Genomic DNA, 22,954 nt, shown 5'->3' on the forward strand with positions numbered 1-22,954 from the left:
TGATACCCAGCCCTGGCGGTAACGTAATTATTACCAGTGAGTTCTACCTCGTCCAAATGTGCCGTTAGTCATTTTACTGAGTTCCTGTAAAACGATCAGTAGAAATGACCTCAGGTTATATTAATCCTGTGTGAACAAAGACATCCTATTCTCTGGAAAAGGAGTTTTCTGCTGTTCACTTCAAGCGTGGAGGTGATAGAGACATTCTGAAGACAATCACCATGGAAACAGCAGCAAAATTAGATTCAGGCTTGAGTTGCCATTGACGGTGATTTTCTGTATGGATCTGTTGACATTACAGCTCAAGAATCATGTGATCAAGTTGCCACCTGTCCTCTGCATGTCCTCACACAGGATTTTTGGAACAGCCACTCTGTTTATGCCACAGAGGGATCTGCAACCACCTAACCTGCCTCTGCATAGATGAACAAGAGAAGATGACATGTCCCCCCACTAATCTCCGATCGCCCGGTATCGGGGGATCACCCACATACACCAGGCGTGGGTGATCTACATCAACACTTTCTTATGGTAGCTTAAATTCATCCACTTCTACATCAATGTTGCTACACTACTTTCTTTCGCTCTCAGCTGGCAGCGCCATTAATGACATCTTTATGGTCTGACATCTCACATGTCAGACTAATGGTAATTGGTAACGTTTCACTGTTACTGTCACTGTTAGGGGTTTTTCCCTTTAAGAGAAAATTAAAGCACGCAGCAAATAAGGTCCCATATATATAAAAAAAAAAACAAAAAAAAAAACAGTTTATCATCCCCACCCACATACTGAAATCAGCCTGCATACTCGTACATTTTTTAATTTTGACAAATTTCATTTACGGCGGTACAGCTGGTGCAAGAACCGGCACATCTGCTAGGTGGCTAGTGTGCTTTTGCCAAAGACGGCCAAAGTTTACAGAGTCGGGCCCGGAACTTAATTGTTGTCACTGACAACTATACTCAACAAAAATATAAACGCAACACTTTTGGTTTTGCTCCCATTTTGTATGAGATGAACTCAAAGATCTAAAACTTTTTCCACATACACAGTATCACCATTTCCCTCAAATATTGTTCACAAACCAGTCTAAATCTGTGATAGTGAGCACTTCTCCTTTGCTGAGATAATCCATCCCACCTCACAGGTGTGCCATACCAAGATGCTGATTAGACACCATGATTAGTGCACAGGTGTGCCTTAGACTGTCCACAATAAAAGGCCACTCTGAAAGGTGCAGTTTTGTTTTATTGGGGGGGATACCAGTCAGTATCTGGTGTGACCACCATCTGCCTCATGCAGTGCAACACATCTCCTTCGCATAGAGTTGATCAAGTTGTCAATTGTGGCCTGTGGAATGTTGGTCCACTCCTCTTCAATGACTGTGCGAAGTTGCGACGACGAACTGGAGTCAGGTCGAGACCCCGATGAGGACGACGAGCATGCAGATGAGCTTCCCTGAGACAGTTTCTGACAGTTTGTGCAGAAATTCTTTGGTTATGCAAACCGATTGTTTCAGCAGCTGTCTGAGTGGCTGGTCTCAGACGATCTTGGAGGTGAACATGCTGGATGTGGAGGTCCTGGGCTGGTGTGGTTACACGTGGTCTGCGGTTGTGAGGCTGGTTGGATGTACTGCCAAATTCTCTGAAACGCCTTTGGAGACGGCTTATGGTAGAGAAATGAACATTCAATACACGAGCAACAGCTCTGGTTGACATTCCTGCTGTCAGCATGCCAATTGCACGCTCCCTCAAATCTTGCGACAGTTGTGGCATTGTGCTGTGTGATAAAACTGCACCTTTCAGAGTGGCCTTTTATTGTGGGCAGTCTAAGGCACACCTGTGCACTAATCATGGTGTCTAATCAGCATCTTGGTATGGCACACCTGTGAGGTGGGATGGATTATATCAGCAAAGGAGAAGTGCTCACTATCACAGATTTAGACTGGTCTGTGAACAATATTTGAGGGAAATGGTGATATTGTGTATGTGGAGAAAGTTTTAGGTCTTTGAGTTCATCTCATACAAAATGGGAGCAAAACCAAAAGTGTTGCGTTTATATTTTTGTTGAGTATATATGCACGAGGACGATTGCTGACAAAGCCCAGAAGCTGAAGCCACGGTCGAGGGTGAGCGTTCCCCTGAGGTGACCATGAACAGTGTGTGATGTTACGTTGCACAGCGGAGGTCTTTCCTCAGGGAGATGCTGCTCTGTGCCAACACATTCTAGTCAACGTGCCTTCTAGCAAACTGTAGCTGAAATTTCACATCTTTTGAAGATAATTTTTCTCTCATTGTATCAGACAAAACAAAATAAAATCCACCCTCCCTCATGACTTCTTTCTGATGTCAAGGACGATAAACTAAGGTGTTTTGTTTTTTTTCCCCAATGGGGTCTTACTGCTGTAATCTCAAAACTTTAACTGAAGATGTGAGACTTCAGATCCAACCTGCCCCGCCCTGTTGCCCCACCCTCTGCCCACACCGTGTCTATGTGCAATGAGCTGCATGTTGTTCACATCCTGAATGTTGGTGTCTCCAGCTTTGTTGTGTTGGAGTGTAGTTTTGGGACCGTTTGTCCTTTTGCTGTTATGCTTCAATAATAAACTTCTTGTCATCATTGTTCACATGTCAAAGAATCATCTCATCCTTTTTACTGTTGTCATTTGCAGTTTTTACATTTATTTTAAAATTGCAAAATCATGCACCCAATAAAACTATTCATTCACAATCCACAACAGACAAAGTCTAAAAGTAAAATGACAGAAAAAATTAAATCAAATTTTTCACAGATTGAAAAGCATGAAGTCCGACATGTGGAGCCAGAAATGTAAAGCATTTGAACATCACCGAGAACTTCCAGGGTGCTGTTGCATTTGACTGCCAGAGCGAGTTCAGATGTGCCACGGTGGCTGATCTGGTTATTGCGGAGATCCAAATGTGTCAGGACGCTGTTGACAGCCAAACCATCACAAAAGAGTGAGAAAGCTTCATCCCACACGCCCACGGCATTCCACTCCAACACTAGCCTGCAAGAAACAGCCACAAAACACCAGATCATCACATCGTCAACCAACACAAAGCATCCACAAAACACCTGGGGCCTCATGTACAAAGCGTGCATACCCACAAAAACCTGGCGTATGCCCCTCTCAACATCCACGTGTAAATGTATCAAAAGTGACATGAGCGTGGAAACGTACGGTGCGTCACGCAAAAATCCAGGCTGGCATAAGCACGTTTCTACAGCTATTGTTAGGTGATGCAAGGAACCGTTAATAGTGTGAAAACAAGAAGTCATCAGAGTGACATGCACATCAGAGACACACTAATGAACATTTAACACACCTACGTGTTTGCAGTTATATGGGTGGACATAAAAGCATGCACAAAGTGATGCGTAAAATGCCACTAACAGTGGCTGCGTTAGTGTTGTTAATGCAAATGGTGCAATCCGACGTGAGGTGGTATTTAGGGAACATGAGGATTTACTTCCAAATGAGGATAATTGGCTCTGAAACCAGTTTTGATTACCAAGGCCACTGTGAATGGAGATGTGCCCAGAGCGCAATACGATATGGACCCAGGGACTGTCTGTGCCCACACAGGTGCTGACCACGCTGGGTGTCCTGGCATCAGGTACATTCCAGCGTCAGCTGGCTTATCGGTCAGGCATGTGCTAGTCAACCTTGCACCATGCCGCCAGCTGTGTGGAACGCAATCATCCCAATCTCATCCAGATACATTTCAACATTACAGCGCATTTTGCAGCAAAAGCCGGTAACTGGAGCTATTAACTGCACACATTTTGCTATAAAGGCGGCACCAAAGCTTCTTAACAGGCTTCGTCTGTTCAGTATTTGTCAATAAATGCATGTGTAAATTGTGATGTCACCCTGTCAGTGGTGGCGCGCCTCACCTTTTTAACGTCAGTGTGTGCACGCTGTTCTGTGTGTCGGCCTCCCACAAACATTTTTCCAGTTTCATGATTAATCCGTTTAACAGCGTACTGAATACACTGTCCCTGCGTGTCTCCGGGTAATTTCCAGTCATCTATAGTATAATTTCTTTCCTTCACAGGACCCCAGGTCACCCACATGGTGCCCAACCTGCACGAATCCTTCACTGAACCCCAGGTTATCACATGGTGCCCAACCCACACAAGTCCTTCACAGGAACCCAGGTTATCACATGGTGCCCAACCTGCACTTTCCCCAAGCATTTTTTGGTCCATTACCAACCACAACCGACTGGCAAGATCCCACAAGAGTTCCAATTCTGTAGATACGCTGACGTGGTCATCCAGCCATCACAGTTCGACCCTTATCAAAGTCACTCAAATCATCATAGTCCCCCATTTTTCCTGTTCCAAAATACAATAAAATCATTATTAGTTGTTTTCATAGACACAATGACCTCCAGAAGGTTCTGGCTGTCTCAAAAAGCCCTCACTCAATGTAAGCATTGCCTCCTGTCGAAGTCTTGAAGCCCAACCACAACTACCATCTTGGCCTCAGACCAGGACTAACGGCTTTAAACTAACTCAGATGGGTGGTGCACATTTTGGACTTTTTCACAAGAGCACTGGTTCTCAAACTTGTCCTCAGGGACCACCGAATCTACACATTTTCCATCTCTCCTGACAGTGTTGGTTCAGTGATCCCTGATGATGGGTTTGAGAATCCCTGGATCAAAGTAAGAGGGGTTGAACTGGTCTAGTCTGTCCCCACAGTAGGCCGCCATGTTTCATATTTGACAAAATAGTCAGTTTTTCTTTCTTAGTATCGGTTCATCAAAGCAGGTCCTGTCGAGGTCAGCAAGTCACCCGGTGCAGAATTTAAGGCAAAGCTGGGCAGTGGCTTTGTTGCTTCTCAGCATCGTGTTTAACAGATCATTTCTCCATCAGTGACTGTGTGTGTTGAAGCCCACAGGACTGGGTTTTTGTGCCCCTTAACTGAGTGCCCATGTCAAAGCTACAAATACAAACATTCGTATTAAATCAACAGTTCTCACCTGCGCAGAGTTTTGTTCCGCGCCAGTAACTTCCCCAACATCTCAGCTCCTGATGACCTCAGGTTGTTTCCCTGGAAATGACAGCAGTAATCAACGGCAAATGAAAAGTGTCACCCTGAGAGTGACCGGCATCTTACCAAAAGGTGAACAAAAGAGACTAACCAAGGAACGACCACCATGAAGAGGGACTGACGGGCAAGGGAATATACAGTACTATATTCATGCCAAATTTGGAGGCAAAAAAAGCACAAATTGTGACCAGTGTTTTAGGTGATTTTCGTGTTTGACCTTCCTGTGACACTGACCTTTGACTTTGATCCTTTTGTGTGCTCAAAGGTATCGCCATAGGACTGCTACATGTGATTTTGCAAGAGTCCGCAATGATGATTTATATGCTTTGTCACATCCTTAAAAAAAAAAAAAAATCTAAATTTTGCAATTTATTTGTGATGACATCTATCGCCATAACTTAAAATCTTTGATCAACTCTGGATGCTCTCATCAAGACCTTTATTTTGGTGTAGTACATGACATGGTTTACTCATATCTGAAATTTGACCAACTGTAGCTCACGTTTGACCTCAAGGTCAACCCTGAAGGTTAAGATCAATCATTTATCCCATGTAATGGCTTATGGGCAAGGCCATTCACTTTTTTTCATGGCAAATTTGGAAGGAAACTTTCAAAAACTGCAACCAGGAAAGTTGTTTTGTCTAATTTATTGTTAATTTATTGACCTTCTGGTGACCTTGACCTTTGACTTTGAGCTTGATCCTTTTGTGTTGAAGAGTCTGCAATGATGATTTACACGCTTTGTCTCACCCTTTTAAAAAAAAAAAAAAATCTTGCAAATTTTTTGTGATGACGTCATCAAATAACGCCATAACCTAAACTGATATATTCTGGATCCTGTCATTACATCCTTTAATTTGGTGTATTACACGACATGTATAATTGTAATCTGAAGTTTGACCAAATTTAGGTGATCTTTGACCTGAAGCGAAACCCTGAAGGCCAAGGTCAATCGCTTATCCCAGGTAATAGCTTATGGGCAAAGGCCAGTCACTATGTTCATGCCAAATTTGGAGGCAAAAATTCAAAAATTGCGACCAGGAAAGTTGTTTGTTGAATTTAATGTTCGACTTCCCTGACCTTGATCCTGTTGTGTTCTGAAAGGTACTTTACTAGGGCTGCTATATGTGAAGTTGCAAGAGTCTGCGATGTAAACTGTGTGCTGCACATCGAGTTCAAGGTGAAAAATGCAACGATTACAAACAAACAAACACAGACACATACTGATCAACTTATCCAGCTGCGACAGCTTTACCTTCAAATCCAGCACTTTGACACTGGTGTTGGCAGACAGTCCGGCGAGGAGCACTTTGGCACCTGAGTGTGATTGTAGGAAATGCCATGAACAACAGGACACAAAGTGGCATAATATTTACAACTATAAAACACAACACAAAGTGGTGTAATATTTACAACTATAAAAACACGACACAAAACAGCATAATATCTAAAACTATAAAAACATGACAGAAAGCGGCGTAATAGTTAACTAATATTTTACTTCAACCCACAGATGGGCAATGACAGACACCTGGAGAGGCGTGAATAAGAGGAACAGCCTCCCCGATCTAAACCAGAATGGTTGTTTGTGATTGGACTTCTGTGCTAGTCATGGACTGCCCATAACAAAAGGATGCACCCTAGGCCGAAGATCGATGATCGATTATGTCATCGTATCATCTGATCTGAGGCTGCATGTTCTGGACACTCGGGTGAAGAGAGGGGCAGAGCTGTCAATTGATCACCATCTGGTGGTGAGCTGGATCAGAAGGTGGTGGAAGACTTTGGACAGAGCTGGTAAGACCAAACGGATAGTGCGGGTGAACTGAGAACGTTTGGAGGAGCCCACTGTCTGACAGATCTTCAACTGACACCTCCAGCAGAGCTTTTCTAGCATCCCTGTGGAGGTTTGGGGCATTGAACCAGAATGGACAATGTTCAAACCTTCTATTGCTAAAGCTACAGCAGGGAGCTGTGGCCTGAAGGTCTTAGGTGCTGTAAAAATATGTTGATTTTATTCTTTATTAGTTCCATTTTCTTTTTCTTATGTTAGCTTGTCTTTCTATTGTGACCTGAATAAAACCACTGTGCCTTTGCATGCTAAAATGTGCTGATAAACCAGTACTGAGATGGGATGTGAAAACATGTTTTTCTTGTGGGTAATCAGGGGACGAGGTCGAGTTGTTCTGTCTTACTGGGCAATCAGGGAACAAGGTCAAGTTGTTTTCCTCAGTGAGGCAGGGGTGACACATGCAGCTCAGTCAGGATTGTATGATATTTCCTTTATAGGTCATGAACAGCACTTGGACATAAGAAGAAAACAAGACTGCAGTGCACATGGAATGGAAGTGGACCAATAAGAAGACATTACAATGCCAAATAGTAGTTTTGCATTGTATAAGGCAGGGTTTATTTTTTTATTATAAAAGGGTTCAGGTTTAGTTAGGCGGGGTTCTGTTCAGAGTGCCTGACACAACTGCAGACTCTGTTTGATTGTTAGGGCAAGCATTGAAGTGAACCCAGAGACTCTCTGTTATTGTTACTTTGGCTTATTCTCTGTAATAAAGGCGAGGTCAGTCTGAGAACTGGACTGAGTCCTGGTCATCCTTCTTCCATCAACGATAGTGCGGGGTGGTGCCTAAAAGGTAAATTGTGTGATATTTACTGGTTCGGCGTTTCACGTCTTACTGTTTACACTTGTGTGATAGTGTGGTGAAAAGGACCATCCAACAGTGCCTCAAAGGGTGGCAACCCTTGAACACCATGGTGGACACCGGTGGTCAGGGAAGCCGTCTGACAAGAAGGAGTCCTTCCGGGCTATGTTATCTCGGAGGACTCCGGAGGCAATTGCAAGGTACCGACAGGCCCGAAGGGCGGCAGCCTCTGCTGTGGGGGAGACAAAGCAGGGGGGTGTGGGAGGAGTTCGGAGTAACCATGGAGAAGGACTTTCGGTCGATACCAAGGTGCTTCTGGCGGACCGTGAGGCACCGCAGGAGGGGAAAACAGGGAACCATCCAAGCTGTGTACAGTAAGGATGCAACTCTGTTGACCTCAACTGAGGAGGTATGGAACACTTTGAGGAACTCCTGCATCAGACCAGACTGCCCTCTATAGGAGGGGCAGAGATACAGCTGATACAGATTCTTTATTGTCACTGTAACCAGTACAACGAAAGATAAAGTGCAGCCTTTCAGTGCCAATATAAACCTGAGTAAACCCCAAGCAGACTTGAAAGGTCTGGAGAAGAAAAGAAACAGAAAATTTAACAGAATGAAAGAGCAGAAAATAAAAAAGAAAAAAAATATAAGAACATAGTAGCAAAAAAAGGATTACATATAAAAAAAGAGAAAAGAGAATCTGAACCTCAAATTAGATTATGATCATAAGAAGGAATGAAGATGCAACTGTTTTACGACCTGCAGCATGATGCTGAGAGCAATGAGAAAGTGGTTTCATCAGCCAATTACGGGGAAGTGATGGTTTAGTGGTTAAGCGTTGGGCTTGAGACCAGAGGATCCTCAGTTCAATTCCCAGCCTGACTGGAAAATCACTAAGGGCCCCTGGGCAAGGTCCTTAAGCCCCTTGTTGCTCCTGGTGTGTAGTGGGCATCTTGCATGACAGCAGCCTGACATCGGGGTGAATGTGAGGCATTGATGTGTAAAATGCTTTGAGCATCTGATGCAAATGGAAAAGCGCTACATAAATGCAGTCCATTTACCATTTGAAAATATGTACAAACTGTGGATATTTCAGTGGCAGTGGACATTTCACATAAACAAATCTTTCCCTCATTCCAAGTGTGTCATGTGACCTGGCAGTTTGGTTCCTGTGGCATTCAAAGCTCTATGAGCAGTTGGGTAGAAACTGTTTTTCAGTCTGTTTGTTCTTGCTTTAATGGCCCTGTACTGCCTGCCTGATGGCAGCAGCTCAAACAGAGAGTGTCCAGGGTGGGATGAGTCCTTCAAGATGGTGTTGGCTTTCCTGAGACAGTAAGAGCCATGAAGGTCCCCCAGTGTGGGTAGAAGTCACCCAGTGATCTTCTCCGGAGCTCTTTCCTGTTTGTCCCCGTGCAGCTGGTAAACCACGTACAGAAGCAGTATGTAAGGATGCTCTCCAAGGCAGGGCGGGAAACAGACACCAGACATCTCTGATTGATAGTATTTTTTCCTGAGGATTCTCAGGAAGTGGACAGGGTTAGAGAAATGTTTTTGAGGCTACTGGTCAGGACCACTAGCACTAATTTTGTTCCTGGTCCAAGGGAGTGGCCCTGGGTATTTGGAAGTTCAGAGCCTCTGACAGCGAGCCTCAGCGTAGCATTAATCACGACATCATGCGCATGTATTCAATCAATATTGTATTTGTAAATCTATAGCAATATAGAACATTTTCATTTTGTGTTGAATGTATGTAAAGTTATAAACGTTTTTCTTACATGATCCTCTGCTTTCATGTGAATGTACTGTGCACCTTATACTTTGCTTTTCTGTAATTCTGGCCTTGTGCTTGTCTTCTGCAGCCCAAACAGCCTTTTCTCTTGTTACTTAATCCACGTGTCTGTTCTTGCTATGTGAGCTCCAAAATCTCTCTGATTTTTTGGGCAACAATTATATCTATTGCTTCTCAGACTAGTATGTTCAAAATTTTATAGCTGTTGGTGCAAGAACCGGCATGGCCACTATATGGTGAGTATGCTTTGGCAGAAGTTTAGTGAGCCAAGCCTGGAACTTGTGGCTTGTCGTCACTGACAACCACACAGTCAGTTGCTCCATCTCATTCGCGCACAGTATGATGTTTGTTATACAACCCCTGGCAAAAATTATGGAATCACCGGCCTCAGAGGATGTTCATTCAGTTGTTTAATTTTGTAGAAAAAAAGCAGATCACAGACATGACACAAAACTAAAGTCATTTCAAATGGCAACTTTCTGGCTTTAAGAAACACTATAACAAATCACGGAAAAAAGATTGTGGCAGTCAGTAACGGTTACTTTTTTAGACCAAGCAGAGGAAAAAAAATATGGAATCACTCAATTCTGAGGAAAAAATTATGGAATCACCCTGTAAATTTTCATCCCCCAAATTAACACCTGCATCAAATCAGATCTGCTCATTGACATTGACCCTATGCCATGACATTGACCCTATGTGTCTTTTTGCAAGGAATGTTTTTGCAGTTTTTGCTCTATGGCAAGATGCATTATCATCTTGAAAAATGATTTCATCATCCCCAAACATCCTTTCAATTGTACAAAATATCAACATAAACTTGTGCATTTATTGATGATGCAATGACAGCCATCTCCCCAGTGCCTTTACCTGACATGCAGCCCCATATGATCAATTTACATGTTCTCTTCAGGCAGTCATCTTTATAAATCTCACTGGAAAGGCACCAAACAGAAGTTCCAGCATCATCCCAATGCAGATTCGAGATTCATCACTGAATATGACTTTCATCCAGTCATCCACAGTCCACAATTGCTTTTCCTTAGCCCATTGTAACCTTGTTTTTTTTCTGTTTAGGTGTTAATGATGCCTTTCGTTTAGCTTTTCTGTATGTAAATCCCATTTCCTTTAGGCGGTTTCTTACAGTTCTGTCACAGACGTTGACTCCAGTTTCCTCCCATTCGTTCCTCATTTGTTTTGTTGTACATTTTTCGATTTTTGAGACATATTGCTTTAAGTTTTCTGTCTTGACGCTTTGATGTCTTCCTTGGTCTACCAGTATGTTTGCCTTTAACAACCTTCCCATGTTGTTTGTATTTGGTCCAGAGTTTGTGATGATTTACTCTCTTAAGAGTTTGATAATCCTCTCCTTTGTTTCAATTGACATCTCTCGTGTTGGAGCCATGATTCATGTCAGTCCACTTGGTGCAACAGCTCTCCAAGGTGTGTTCACTCCTTTTTAGATGCAGACTAACGAGCAGATCTGATATGTTGCAGGTGTTAGTTTTGGGGATGAAAATTCACAGGGTGATTCCATAATTTTTTCCTCAGAATTGAGTGATTCCATATTTTTTTCCTCTGCTTGGTCTAAAAAAGTAACCGTTACTGACTGCCACAATCTTTTTTTCTTGATTTCTTATAGTGTTTCTTAAAGCCAGACAGTTGCCATTTGAAATGACTTTAGTTTTGTGTCATGTCTGTGATCTGCTTTTTTTCTACAAAATTAAACAACTGAATGAACATCCTCTGAGGCCGGTGATGCCATAATTTTTGCCAGGGGTTGTATGGCTGCAATGCTATGTGCACTCTGATTGGCTGATTTTCTGGCTGATATTTTCCAATATCAGACTGTTACCACGACAATTGGTCCGGAATGCGTATCCCATTAATTACAAACCAGAAAGTAAAAACATTATTAGACAAACCAAGTCTGTTATGGAGAACGTACTACATAAATATCTAAACAGCATCGGAAAAAAAACACAGATTAAAGTCTTACCAGCTAACGACCGGGTCATCTGTTAGCAAGTTCTTCATATGAACAGGTCTGACTTGGAGCCCAAAACCGTCAGCAGCTTTCATATTCAGGCAATAATGTAAGTAACAAATTGCCATAATAAACAAATTACCAACCTCGCTTGTTTGGTTAATAATCCTTTATTATCACGGTATTAGCATGCAGTACTCGGACTGTATTCAACATGGAAACAAGATTAATTTTAAAAACGGCTGATATTTTCGGTTCCTCACTTGGTATGTAATTTTTCAGGTCTGAAATTACCCACTTCTAAGAAAAAATAAATAAAATAAAAATCCCTCACCACTTTTTTTCTGATGTCAAGGATGATAAACTAATGGTTTTTGTTTTATTTATGAAGCCTAACATTCAAATAGCTTCATGAAGTCAGTGGTGTGACTGAGTGCCACAGCGCGGGTCACTGCAATCAACAGCGGTTCAGTTATTTAAGGCGCAAGTTTGAATAAAATTGTCAGTCTTGTCAAACACTTTTAATCACTAGACTGACAAGATTTTTAACTAGACATTGGTCTAGCAGGGAAAAATGTCTACTAGACATAGGCCAAAGGTCACTGGTCCATGTCCTCAGACCAGTGGATCTCTCTACCCCTGGTGGAATCTTGGTTGTGCCTTCTTTACAAAGTGTGTGGAGCAGGGGCGGTGTTGCATTTGCTCTACTGTACTGTTGTGATGAAATGGGAGCACAGCCAAAAGGCGAAGCTCTTGATCTACCGGTCAATCGTCGTTCCTTCTCTCATCTACAGTCATGAGGGTTGGGTCATGACCGAAAGAACTAGATCACAGGTACAAGCGGCCAAAATAGGCTTCCTTAGGAGGGTGGCTGGTGGTGTCTCCATTAGATATAGGGTGAGAAGCTCAGTCATCCGTAGGGAGCTCGGAGTAGAGCCGCTGCTCCTTCATGTTGAAAGGAGGCAGCTGAGGTGGTTCGGGCATCTGGTAAGGATGCACCCTGGGTGCCTCCACGTCCATCTGGGAGGAGACTCCGGAGAAGACCCAGAACTAGATGGAGAGATTATATCTCCACACAGGCCTGTGAACGCCTCAGGATCCCCCAGTCAGAGGTGGTCAATGGGGCCTGGGAAAGGGAAGTCTGGGGTCCACTGCTGCAGCTGTTGCCCCCACGACCAGATCCCGAAAACGTGGTTGAAGATGAATATGAAGAAGAAACCATGACACAAGGTGCCGTAATGTTTTAAACTATAATAAAAATAAGAAAGCCACATAACATTTTAAGTTAAAAAAATACAAAACAAAGCACAGTAATATTTGAAACTATAATAACTATAGTAATATTTTAAATTAAACAGTTTACTCTATTAAAAAAAAAAAAAGATATCAGAAAACAGGAGAACCCTGCTCTACCTGCATGTACGTTCTTTTCCATCTGTTTTTAGTTTTTTTTTTTTTTTAACACTGTGGTTGTAGTTATGTTGGATATTTTGACATTGGGATCGGTGGTGGTGGTGGTGGGGGTACTCCCCTCCATGCCCACCAAGCAAAGTGACTTATCCAAGGACATAGACAGGGAGGTTGAATGCTGACCTGCCACATCTCACTGGAAATGAGAGGAGTGAGTGAGTGAGTGAGTGAGTGAGTGTCCCACCTTCCTCACTCAGCATGCAGTCGCTCAGCGACACCTCGGCGTGGCCGCTGTTGCCGTGGAAGAACTTGCCCAGCACTGAGCAGGTATCTTCAGACAATCTTTGTCCACTCAGGTCCAGGCTGGACCCTGAAGCAGTCCCGCTCTCCTGGAGCCGAGCTGCAACACTTTCCTGAGGCTCCACACCGGCTTCCTTACAAAGCTGCAGGAACCGATGCCTGGAACCCTCCATTCTGCTTCACGCGCACCACCTCCAGCGCTCACACGTCCCCTTCAGTCGGTGCCCCTGACGGAAGACAGAAGAACACACCAAATGACTCTGCACGTCATCTGGACTCCCCTCAGCTCACACAAGTCCAATTGCACATGGTTTTCAGATTTATTACATCCACCAAGGACGGAATAAAATCATCACCATTTGATCTGTATCTCTTGTTACTCAATCCACTTGTCTGTTCTTGCTACGTGAGCTCTATAATATCTCTGATTTTTTGGGCAACAATTATATCTATTGCTTCTCAGACTGGTATGATCAAAATTTTAAGGCCCCTTCACACATAGTACGAATGTGGTCGAACTGCGCATGAAACAGGAATCGTATGCAATACGTGTAAAATTGTAGCTGCCTCCGATGTCTCGTACACCTGTTACTACAACTATATTTGCACACACGAATGGCTGAAAGACAGAGTGTGCACTGTGAGAGCCCATCGAACCCTCTCGCGGCAGGTGCTGGCCAAATTCCAGCTGACACACACGAACAACTAACACTGCTTGCTTGGAACTTAGAAAATGTGTGGCCATTCGCGCTGTTAGCACGAAAACAGTCAGCAGACGATCACTTTCGGGCTGGATGTGAACTTTGTCTAAGTACCCCACAACTGTGAAGTTGCCAAGTGCACATGTGGCGTGTCAGAGTGTCGGCTCCCCCACAACACGTGTGCGTGTGGTTCGTGCCCCCCCACAGGCAAGGGGCCTCTCATCTTATCACAGAGTGACACCTTGGTATGTGCACTGAATGGACAGGGGGCGTCGCTGGCTGCCAACAGCTGTTGAGACATCTGTGGTCCTGGACGTCACAGCTGCAGAACACGTACCATGTTTTGAAGGACGCGAGTGTGTGTGCTTGATGACCTCATGTGTGAAATACATAAAAACATATATCGCTTTTGCGACAGGCTGGTGAAATAGGCTGTCAGTTCATGTGGTGATCTGAATGTTTGTCTGACAGGACAAACATTCATGTGAGCATGTCCTGTGAGTGGCGCAGGACTATATGACAAACCAACAGTGCAACAAATACACCACTTTCAGTCACGTATCAGCAGAAATACGCCTTAACAAACACAGTTTTGTCAGTTATCATGGCACTTTTTTCTCTTTTTTAAAAAATACGTTTAAGTCCTTCTTGATTTTAGTCATTTTAAGCTCCTGTTGTTAAGACACTGGTTGTAGTGCAGTGGTAAATTTTCCATCTGGTAATCAGAGCTTTTGTAAATTGCAGGTTTGAATCCCGTCAGTGGCATTTATTTTTATTTAACCAGAGTTATTTAACCACAGGGTTCTGCATTGCATCCCCTTTTATTGATATCAACCCAGTGATATTCACTAATTATACAGCTGGTTTTTATTTTATTCTTCTCCACATCAATGGCATGATGTAGTGCATCACATCCCAGCTGCTCGCACTGTGTTCCTGCACGCACGACACAGACGCATGCACGATACCGTTGCAGCGGGTTCGTTCACGCCTGCCCGTTGTCTCGATGTTTTCGTGGTTCGCTCATATGAGCTGTTCCGCCATGATATGCCCTGATTTCAACTCTACAACTATGTGATATAACTGGGCGCCATTCACAGTGGCATCCAGTAGATGGCAGTGTTCTATGCATTTTGACCCATCTACTGGATGGCAGTGTGAATAGTGCCCTGATATATCACACGCTTATAGAGTTGAATCACAACTTAAGCAGAATTTTCAGTTTTGCAAATGCCTCTGTTTACAAATGAAAAAAGTTACATATTTTACAAACACACACACACACACACACACACACACACACACACACACACACACACACACACACACACACACACACACACACACACACCTTCAACCGCTTAGTCCAATTAAGGGTTGCGGGGGGCTGGAGCCTATCCCCACATTTATAGAGCACGATGCGGGGTACACCCAGGACAGGAACATTACACCAGTCTGTCACAGGGCCACAAAAACAGACAAAGAAACACATTCACACCGACTCACACACCTATGGACAATTTAAAGATTCCAATCCACGTAACCCGCACATCTTTGGATGTGGGAGGAAACCGGAGCACCTGGAGGAAACCCACGCAAACATGGGGAGAACATGCAAACTCCACACAGAAAGGCCACAGGCAGGAATTGAACCCATGACCTTCTCACTGCGAGGCAACACGATTCATGACCCCTCACCTGTCCGTCATGATTAATGAGTTGGACAAGGCGATACATTCTCAGGCTGCGTTAAACCTTGAACTCAGACACAAAATGGATAACATCTCGGAGCAAAATGCACACCTTGCAAGGGAAGGTGTCGGAGACCAGGAAATATTCATAATTTGGTTCTGGTTGTTCATGTGAAGCTGTAAAAGTGTTTTTCATTCCTCAACCATAAACATGGCAGGCTTATCAGCCTCTGAAGGACAAAATGCCCCGTTGTTTTCCTCCAGAAGAATTTGTATGGCCTTGGTGAACATTTGGCTGCCTCCTTATCTTTCTAAACTCCAGTACACACGGACAGAAACTGACTCACACATGGACAGAGACTGAAAGCATGCTCCACATCGTTCCTAGCCCCGCTCCTGTCCCCATCACACACCCCATCCAGGCCCCCGCTCACACCACTCCCTTCCCCCTCTGGGAGCTGTGCAGTTTTAACTGCGGTAGGTCCCCGTTCCCCCAAGCTGGTGGCAGCACACACTCACATCTCCTCAATTCGGAAAAGTTTAGTGCACATAAACAATGTCAAATGTATATGTGTTGTCTTAAAGCTGATGTAGGGCTGAAACGATTAGTCGAGTAACTTGAATAATTCGATTACAAAAAATGTTCGAGGCAAATTCTGTGCCTCGAAGCTTCGTTTAACGTTTTAGTACATATGCCAGGCCTGTGTGTGGCGCTGCAACATTCGCAGAAAAAAAAACAACAAAAAAAAAAAAACAGTAGAAGACTGGAGCATAACAGCTAATCAAATTAGGAACAATAGCTACCGCTTTCCAACGTGACACATACAAACACACACAAAATAAAGCCTTTTAAGAGAAAGATGGTCCACGCTGATCATCTGAAATAGACTTACTGTGCATTTAAAGCGAAGCAGTGCGTTTGTCTATTTTTAAAAAACACACAGTCTGCTCTACGTGGGGAGGGACTATTGACCTTCCTTTTCTCTCAAAAATTCTTGAAAGGGTAGTTGTAAAACAGCTAACTGATCATCTGCAGAGGAATGGTCTATTTGAAGAGTTTCAGTCAGGTTTTAGAATTCATCATAGTACAGAAACAGCATTAGTGAAGGTTACAAATTATCATCTTATGGCCTCAGACAGTGGACTCATCTCTGTGCTTGTCCTGTTAGACCTCAGTGCTGCTTTTGATACTGTTGACCATAAAATTTTATTACAGAGATTAGAGCATGCCATAGGTATTAAAGGCACTGTGCTGCAGTGGTTTGAATCATATTTATCCAATAGATTATAATTTGTTCATGTAAATGGAGAGTCTTCTTCACAGACTAAGGTTAATTATGGAGTTCCACAAGGTTCTGTGCTAGGACCAATTTTATTCACTTTATACATGCTTCCCTTAGGCAGTATTATTAGAAAGCATTGCTTAAATTTTCACTGTTACGCAGATGATACCCAGCTTTATCTATCCATGAAGCCAGAGGACACACACCAATTAATTAAACTGCAGGAATGTCTTACATACATAAAGACATGGATGACCTCTAATTTCCTGCTTTTAAATTCAGATAAAACTGAAGTTATTGTACTTGGCCCCACAAATCTTAGAAACATGGTGTCTAACCAGATCCTTACTCTGGATGGCATTACCCTGGCCTCTAGTAGTACTGTGAGAAATCTTGGAGTCATTTTTGATCAGGATATGTCCTTCAATGTGCATATTAAGCAAATATGTAGGACTGCTTTTTTGCATTTGCGCAATATCTCTAAAATTAGGAAGGTCTTGTCTCAGAGTGATGCTGAAAAACTAATTCATGCATTTATTTCCTCTAGGCTGGACTACTGTAATTCATTATTATCAGGCTGTCCTAAAAGTTCCCTGAAAAGCCTTCAGTTAATTCAAAATGCTGCAGCTAGAGTGCTGACGGGGACTAGAAGGAGAGAGCATATTTCACCCATATTGGCCTCTCTTCATTGGCTTCCTGTTAATTCTAGAATAGAATTTAAAATTCTTCTTCTTACTTACAAGGTTTTGAATAATCAGGTCCCATCTTATCTTAGGGACCTCATAGTACCATATCACCCCAATGGAGCGCTTCGCTCTCAGACTGCAGGCTTACTTGTAGTTCCTAGGGTTTTTAAGAGTAGAATGGGAGGCAGAGCCTTCAGCTTTCAGGCTCCTCTCCTCTGGAACCAGCTCCCAATTCGGATCAGGGAGACAGACACCCTCTCTACTTTTAAGATTAGGCTTAAAACTTTCCTTTTTGCTAAAGCTTATAGTTAGGGCTGGATCAGGTGACCCTGAACCATCCCTTAGTTATGCTGCTATAGACTTAGACTGCTGGGGGGTTCCCATGATGCACTGTTTCTTTCTCTTTTTGCTCTGTATGCACCACTCTGCATTTAATCATTGGTGATTGATCTCTGCTCCCCTCCACAGCATGTCTTTTTCCTGGTTCTCTCCCTCAGCCCCAACCAGTCCCAGCAGAAGACTGCCCCTCCCTGAGCCTGGTTCTGCTGGAGGTTTCTTCCTGTTAAAGGGAGTTTTTCCTTCCCACTGTCGCCAAGTGCTTGCTCACAGGGGGTCGTTTTGACCGTTGGGGTTTTTCCATAATTATTGTATGGCTTTTGCCTTACAATATAAAGTGCCTTGGGGCACCTGTTTGTTGTGAAATAAAATTGATTTGATTTGACCCGGTGGCCGGCTGCTGTCTCTCTCTGCCCAGTGTGAGGGGCCCTCAGACCGGGCGAGTCACAGCTCTGTCCCCAGCTACACTGACCAACAGCAGAAGTCCACTCTTCTGTGTTTCCCTCAGACTCACACTGAGTGTTTGACTTTTTAATTTTTGCTTTTTTGGGCAACACACAACACTTCACAAACACGGTAATTTAAATAAAAATAATAAAAAAAAAAAACTGACTGTGAGGCTTGCATGTTCATCCTCCAGCTGAAATGCATCTGCTGAATTGCAGAGAAAGAAGGATTAAAAAAAAAAAATAAATAAAAAAATAATGCAGGGACCCAGTCGATCAACCTTCATAAAAAAACCCCAAAACTTAAAAATGGTTAAATTTTACAAGTTGGAGAAAACAAAACAGAAAGCCACATCCCACTGCCATTTCAGCAAAATGCCAACACTTTGGCGCAGTGACATTGTGCCCTTGCTTAGGGAGAGCCCTGGACTATTGATGTTGTTTGGAGTCGAGTTTTGATTTCTGACCAATCACAACTCCTCTAACTAGTTTGCCCACTTGGGTTTCATTCAGGAAATGATGCTCATCACTTTGGTTTTCACCCATTTTACATATATATATATATATATATACATATATATATATATATATATACATATATATATATATATATATATATATATATAACCCAGAAATAAAGGAATAGTAATTTTGTCTTTTACGGAAAACAGTCATAAATTGGAAGACTAGCGTCCATGAGCTCTGGACTCTCGCCAAGAAGTCTTCGGTCCCTGGCCTCTGACCCGTGTCCGGTCACAAAGACAGTTCTGGACCGGCTCCGAGACAAAGTCTTCGGTCCCTGGCCTCTAACCCACGTCGGGTCTCAAAAACAGTTCTGGACCGGCTCCGAGACAAAGTCTGCGCTCCCTGGCCTCTGACCTTTTCTGAGGTTCTGCAAGTTTTTGTTTGGATTCGTCTCCACGTTACACACGGAGAGGAAGAACCATAACTAAAGACAGTAATCGTACGCCTATCGACTGTTATTAAAGGCTTCTTCAGCGGAAATCCTCAGATAAACAAAGAAAACGATTATGACATAAAAATAAACACTGACCTGCTGAGCACCACAATCATCGTTTGAAATCAGGAAGCATCGCTGATGCAAAGCATCACGGTTAATGTAGGCTGTGTCTCACGAAGACCCCGCTTTCAAACCGTTCTGAAATTACAGCCCATTGTTATTTATCCTTTTCTTTATAAATTTACCAACCATTTTGTCACGAAAAAAAAAAAAACTCGCATAGTGATTCCTGGGATTTTTGCGCCGTTAAGGATCCGCCTCTTGTGTCCTTTGGTTGGCATTCAGCTTCTACCATAGAGATGAATGAAAACTAGTACGAACATCCAGCACCTTTCCGCGGTATTTTCCTCCGCCATATTGGGATAGACACCCTAACCTCTCTTTAAGTCTGATGCGGAAATTCGGCAAACTTTCATGGGCTTTTTTTCCTCAAATATCAGAAACAGATTTTCAAATATTTACTGCCCCCCCCCCCCGAAAATTTTCTGGTCGGCCCCTAATGCAAATATTTTTAATATATAATGGGGACGTGTTGGAACGTCATCGGTTTCCACGACCTTAACTGATCTCTATATATTACTGGATCGCTCATTGGCCAATATTTCTGAAGCAAACCGGCCGCCATATTACCACTCCAATGTCCCGCTCTTGAGCGCTCTTTTTTATTGATCTATAATAAGGTGTACGCAACTTTATTCTTGGTAATTTTGTTTAAAATACCTTCATGTGCAAGTACAAACTGCGCAAATCGCCAGATAAAAGGCTGTGGACGAACATTTTATCTGTGAGTATGACTGAAATGGGAAGTAATGAACAATAATTTGAAGAGTTCTATGCGTTATTCCAGCATATATAGGCAAAGATAATAATAATAATAATAATAATAATAATAATAATAATAATAATAATAATAATAATAATAAGTTGCTAATTAACTCAATATGTGTAGGCACATGTTGAGTTTTGTGTTGGACAAAGTATTTTAAGAAATTTATTAGGTCTACTTGTGCATAGTTTTGGAGCTTTCGGTGTTGTTGCTACAAGCTTTATTACTTATATTAGGCTGAAGCTCATAGAGCTGTGTGTAATAAATGTTGTCATTGCAGGGAAAATTAACTCCTGTAGCTAGTTAAGTGGTGTTTTATTCTTTTAATGCAACTATTTAAAAAATCCACTATTTCTGAATTATACATCATGACTTTTGTTCATGATATGGTACCAACACACACACACACACACACACACACACACACATATATATATATATATAAGCTTGTTGATGATTCCACAAAACTTGTATGAACTTTGATTAAAGAATGCTCATTTTTAGAATTGAGTATTTGTCCCAGTGAGATATGAGTAAGTGAGAATAGAAGGGAAGAAAGTGTCAAAGTAATAAAAGAAAGAAAGAAAATAGGTCAAATAGCTAATCATGGCAGGCATAGATTAGGAGTGATCAATCTTACATTATCCGAAGAACAAAAATAAGTAAATGAGAGAATCAGCACAGTTATTACTTGAAATTGTTGAAGTTCTAATAAGATACGTGCGGTCTGCATAAGTTGGGAGTGGCAAGATGGCCGCCAGTTTGCTTAACCGGATTGTTTTTTTTTTAAATTAATAACAACAAAGTTTGGCTTATAACACTTTCACAATAATCAGAGCAGCCATTTGTAAAAACAAAAAGAAACAATGCAAAAACAAACAGCCAACAATGTTAAGGTGCCACTGGGGTCAAAGATAAATCTACCATGATGTCACAAACCCATAATGCGTTCTTATTTTTACAGATTTTTAAAGAGTCTTTAAGGGAAGACATTTCTTAAAAAAAAAAAAAAAAAAAAAAAAAAAACACTAAAGGCAGGATTGTTATTTCCACATTTACATTTATGTAAAAAGAATTTTGCCATGATAAGCAGGTTATTAATTGTAAACTCTTTTTCTTGTTTTGTAATATAACACCGAATTTTATGTCTGTATAATTCAAAGACAGGATACCCAAGTTATAATGTTTAGCCCATGAACAAAAAGTGTTTTTTTTAAATACAGGTAAAAAAAAAAAAAAGCGATGTTCTTCTGTTTCTATATTATTGTTACAAAAAATACGTTCGTTGTCAGCAATATTGAATATGGAATGTAAAAAGTCTTTAAAGGGATAAATGTTGTTAATAATCTTAAAGTGAACTTCTGCGCCTTGTGTGGGATTAGAAATTTTACTTAATTGCATCTAATGCTTCTATCATCTTGACCACTGAATCCTTCTAATAAATTATTTCTTCTAAGAGATAAGGGGAAAAATTTATTGGTGAGGGAAGTTCTAAGAAATTTGTTATTACATTTTTTGCCCACAAGGGGACAGTTTTGGACCAAAAGAGAGTGCAAAGAAGGGACAACGTGTGTATATAAAAGGGAACCTCTCAAAGTGCAGGTAAGAGCTAGTAGGATTGCATTAATAACGTTATTAAACTTTTGAGCCGTGCAAACAATGTTCTATATATGGGTAAACTCTGTAAAGTTGAGAAAGTTCCCTCTCACATCCATTAAATGCAGTATCGACCAGATTCCCTTTTCATACCAAACATTAAAAGAGAATTATTTCTTTTTTATAAGGATATAGCTGTTGTTCCATATTAATATGTCATGAAGGGTGAAGTTATGTTTATATATTAATTTCCAGTACTGTAAAACTTGTTCATGAAATTTGGACAGCGGATTGTACGGCATGTCTGGGCCAATGAGCTATCCAGTAATATATACAGATCAGTGGTCACCTCGCCCTCGCCATTCACCCTATTGAGATATCCCAACATCCCTTGCGTGCCAGAGAGTCGCTGCAGATGAACATTATCCTACCAAAATGTAATTTTTTATGCTTTTCATCACGTCAATAACAGACTGCTGCTGCATGAGACCCTGAAAACTTGCTAAAACAATTATTCCAAATAATCTGTGCTGCATTTAATCTGTGTGGAATATAATAAACACAAAACATATTTCAGACATTTTATATATTTTACATATACTTGTTCCAGAGTGATATATATGCTCACAGCGATTCCTATTGAAAATAACGGAGAAACAACCTGAGCTTCTCCCATGTTTACATAAACAAACACAATAACAACGTCTAAAAAACCCAGATGACATATTCACCAGAGTTTTAGACACAATATACAAGGAGGTTTATATTGCAATGTTGATGCTGTTGTCCATTTGCAGTGGTTAAAGTGCAGCCTGATCAGAGCAGCTCAATGTTACTGACATCTCGCAGAGCGGCGAACTCTCTGAAGTTTTGTGGGATTTGAAACCTCAAGAGGGCGAAAACTGACAGCTGCTCATTGATGCATTCATTTAGTTTTTCTGAATTGCTAAAACACTAAACCTCATTCCCTGAACCAAATCCACAGCAGCCTGAACTCATTTCTTGTCTCAAGCAACTCTTTTGGCTCTTTAAAACGCTGTGTTTCCAGCCACAAATTATAGTATTTTCAGATGTCATTTTCAAAAATCAGGAGCTTTATGTGGATTCATGTCCATCTGTGATGGTGAATTGGACTGAAAT

The 22,954-nt window shown here is 42.0% G+C and overlaps 1 protein-coding gene across 4 annotated transcripts in view; it reads right to left on the reverse strand.

Moving 5' to 3' along the window:
* Positions 1-19,601, reverse strand: part of lrrc45 (leucine rich repeat containing 45) — an 85,115-nt gene extending 65,514 nt beyond the window's left edge. The window contains exons 1-5 of one of the 4 annotated variants that reach the window (XM_034194061.1): positions 19,426-19,586; positions 13,173-13,455; positions 6,341-6,402; positions 5,014-5,084; positions 2,851-3,029 (exon numbers count right to left, since the gene is read on the reverse strand). In XM_034194061.1, coding sequence (XP_034049952.1) covers positions 2,851-3,029; positions 5,014-5,084; positions 6,341-6,402; positions 13,173-13,401 — 541 coding nt within the window. In that variant the 5' untranslated portion in view covers positions 13,402-13,455; positions 19,426-19,586. Of the gene's footprint in view, positions 1-2,850; positions 3,030-5,013; positions 5,085-6,340; positions 6,403-13,172; positions 13,460-19,425 lie in introns of those variants that run through there. The other 3 variants (XM_034194063.1, XM_034194064.1, XM_034194062.1) reach the window with 3 other exon arrangements.
* Positions 19,602-22,954: the final 3,353 nt, after the last annotated feature.

Source organism: Thalassophryne amazonica, chromosome 18 (assembly GCF_902500255.1).
Source record: "Thalassophryne amazonica chromosome 18, fThaAma1.1, whole genome shotgun sequence".
In the NCBI taxonomy this organism is placed as follows: Eukaryota; Metazoa; Chordata; class Actinopteri; order Batrachoidiformes; family Batrachoididae; genus Thalassophryne; species Thalassophryne amazonica.